The sequence below is a fragment of the Lontra canadensis genome, unplaced genomic scaffold (assembly GCF_010015895.1).
Source record: "Lontra canadensis isolate GAN:19392208 unplaced genomic scaffold, GSC_riverotter_1.0 scaffold142, whole genome shotgun sequence".
Taxonomy (NCBI): Eukaryota; Metazoa; Chordata; class Mammalia; order Carnivora; family Mustelidae; genus Lontra; species Lontra canadensis.
Window position 1 is genome coordinate 2469598 of NW_022631136.1, and position 417 is coordinate 2470014.

The 417-nt window shown below is 53.2% G+C and overlaps 1 protein-coding gene across 1 annotated transcript in view; it reads right to left on the reverse strand.

The window, feature by feature from the left end:
* Nucleotides 1–417, reverse strand: part of LOC116858784 (filaggrin-2-like) — a 9916-nt gene that overhangs the window by 1779 nt on the left and 7720 nt on the right. The window contains exon 8 of the mRNA XM_032843689.1: nt 203–384. Within this exon, the coding sequence (XP_032699580.1) occupies nt 203–384 (182 nt within the window). The remainder of the gene's footprint in view (nt 1–202; nt 385–417) is intronic.

Sequence of the window (417 nt, forward strand, 5' to 3'; positions counted from 1 at the left end):
CCCTGTCTCCCTCTAGCTGTAGATCCTGACTCTCCATGTTGAGATCCTGAGTGGCTATGACGGGATCCTGCGTGTGTCTGTGAGGCTCCTGAGTGCCTTTCAGTGTCACTGGACTCACTGACACTAGGTACCCTTCCTGCAGTCCTACTGGATTCTGTCCTGGTGGCTTGACCATGCCCAGACCCACTATGTCCCCTGGTACCTCCTGACTGGCCATGACTAGTTTCTTTTCTCCCTCTAGCTTTAGATCCTGACTCTCCATGTAGAGATCCAGAGTTGCTATGAGGGGATCTTGCGTGTGTCTGTGGGGCTTCAGAGGGCCTTTCAGTGTCACTGGACTCACTGACACTAGATCCCCTTCTTGTAGTCCTACTGGATTCTGTCCTGGTGGCTTGACCATGCCCAGACCCACTATGT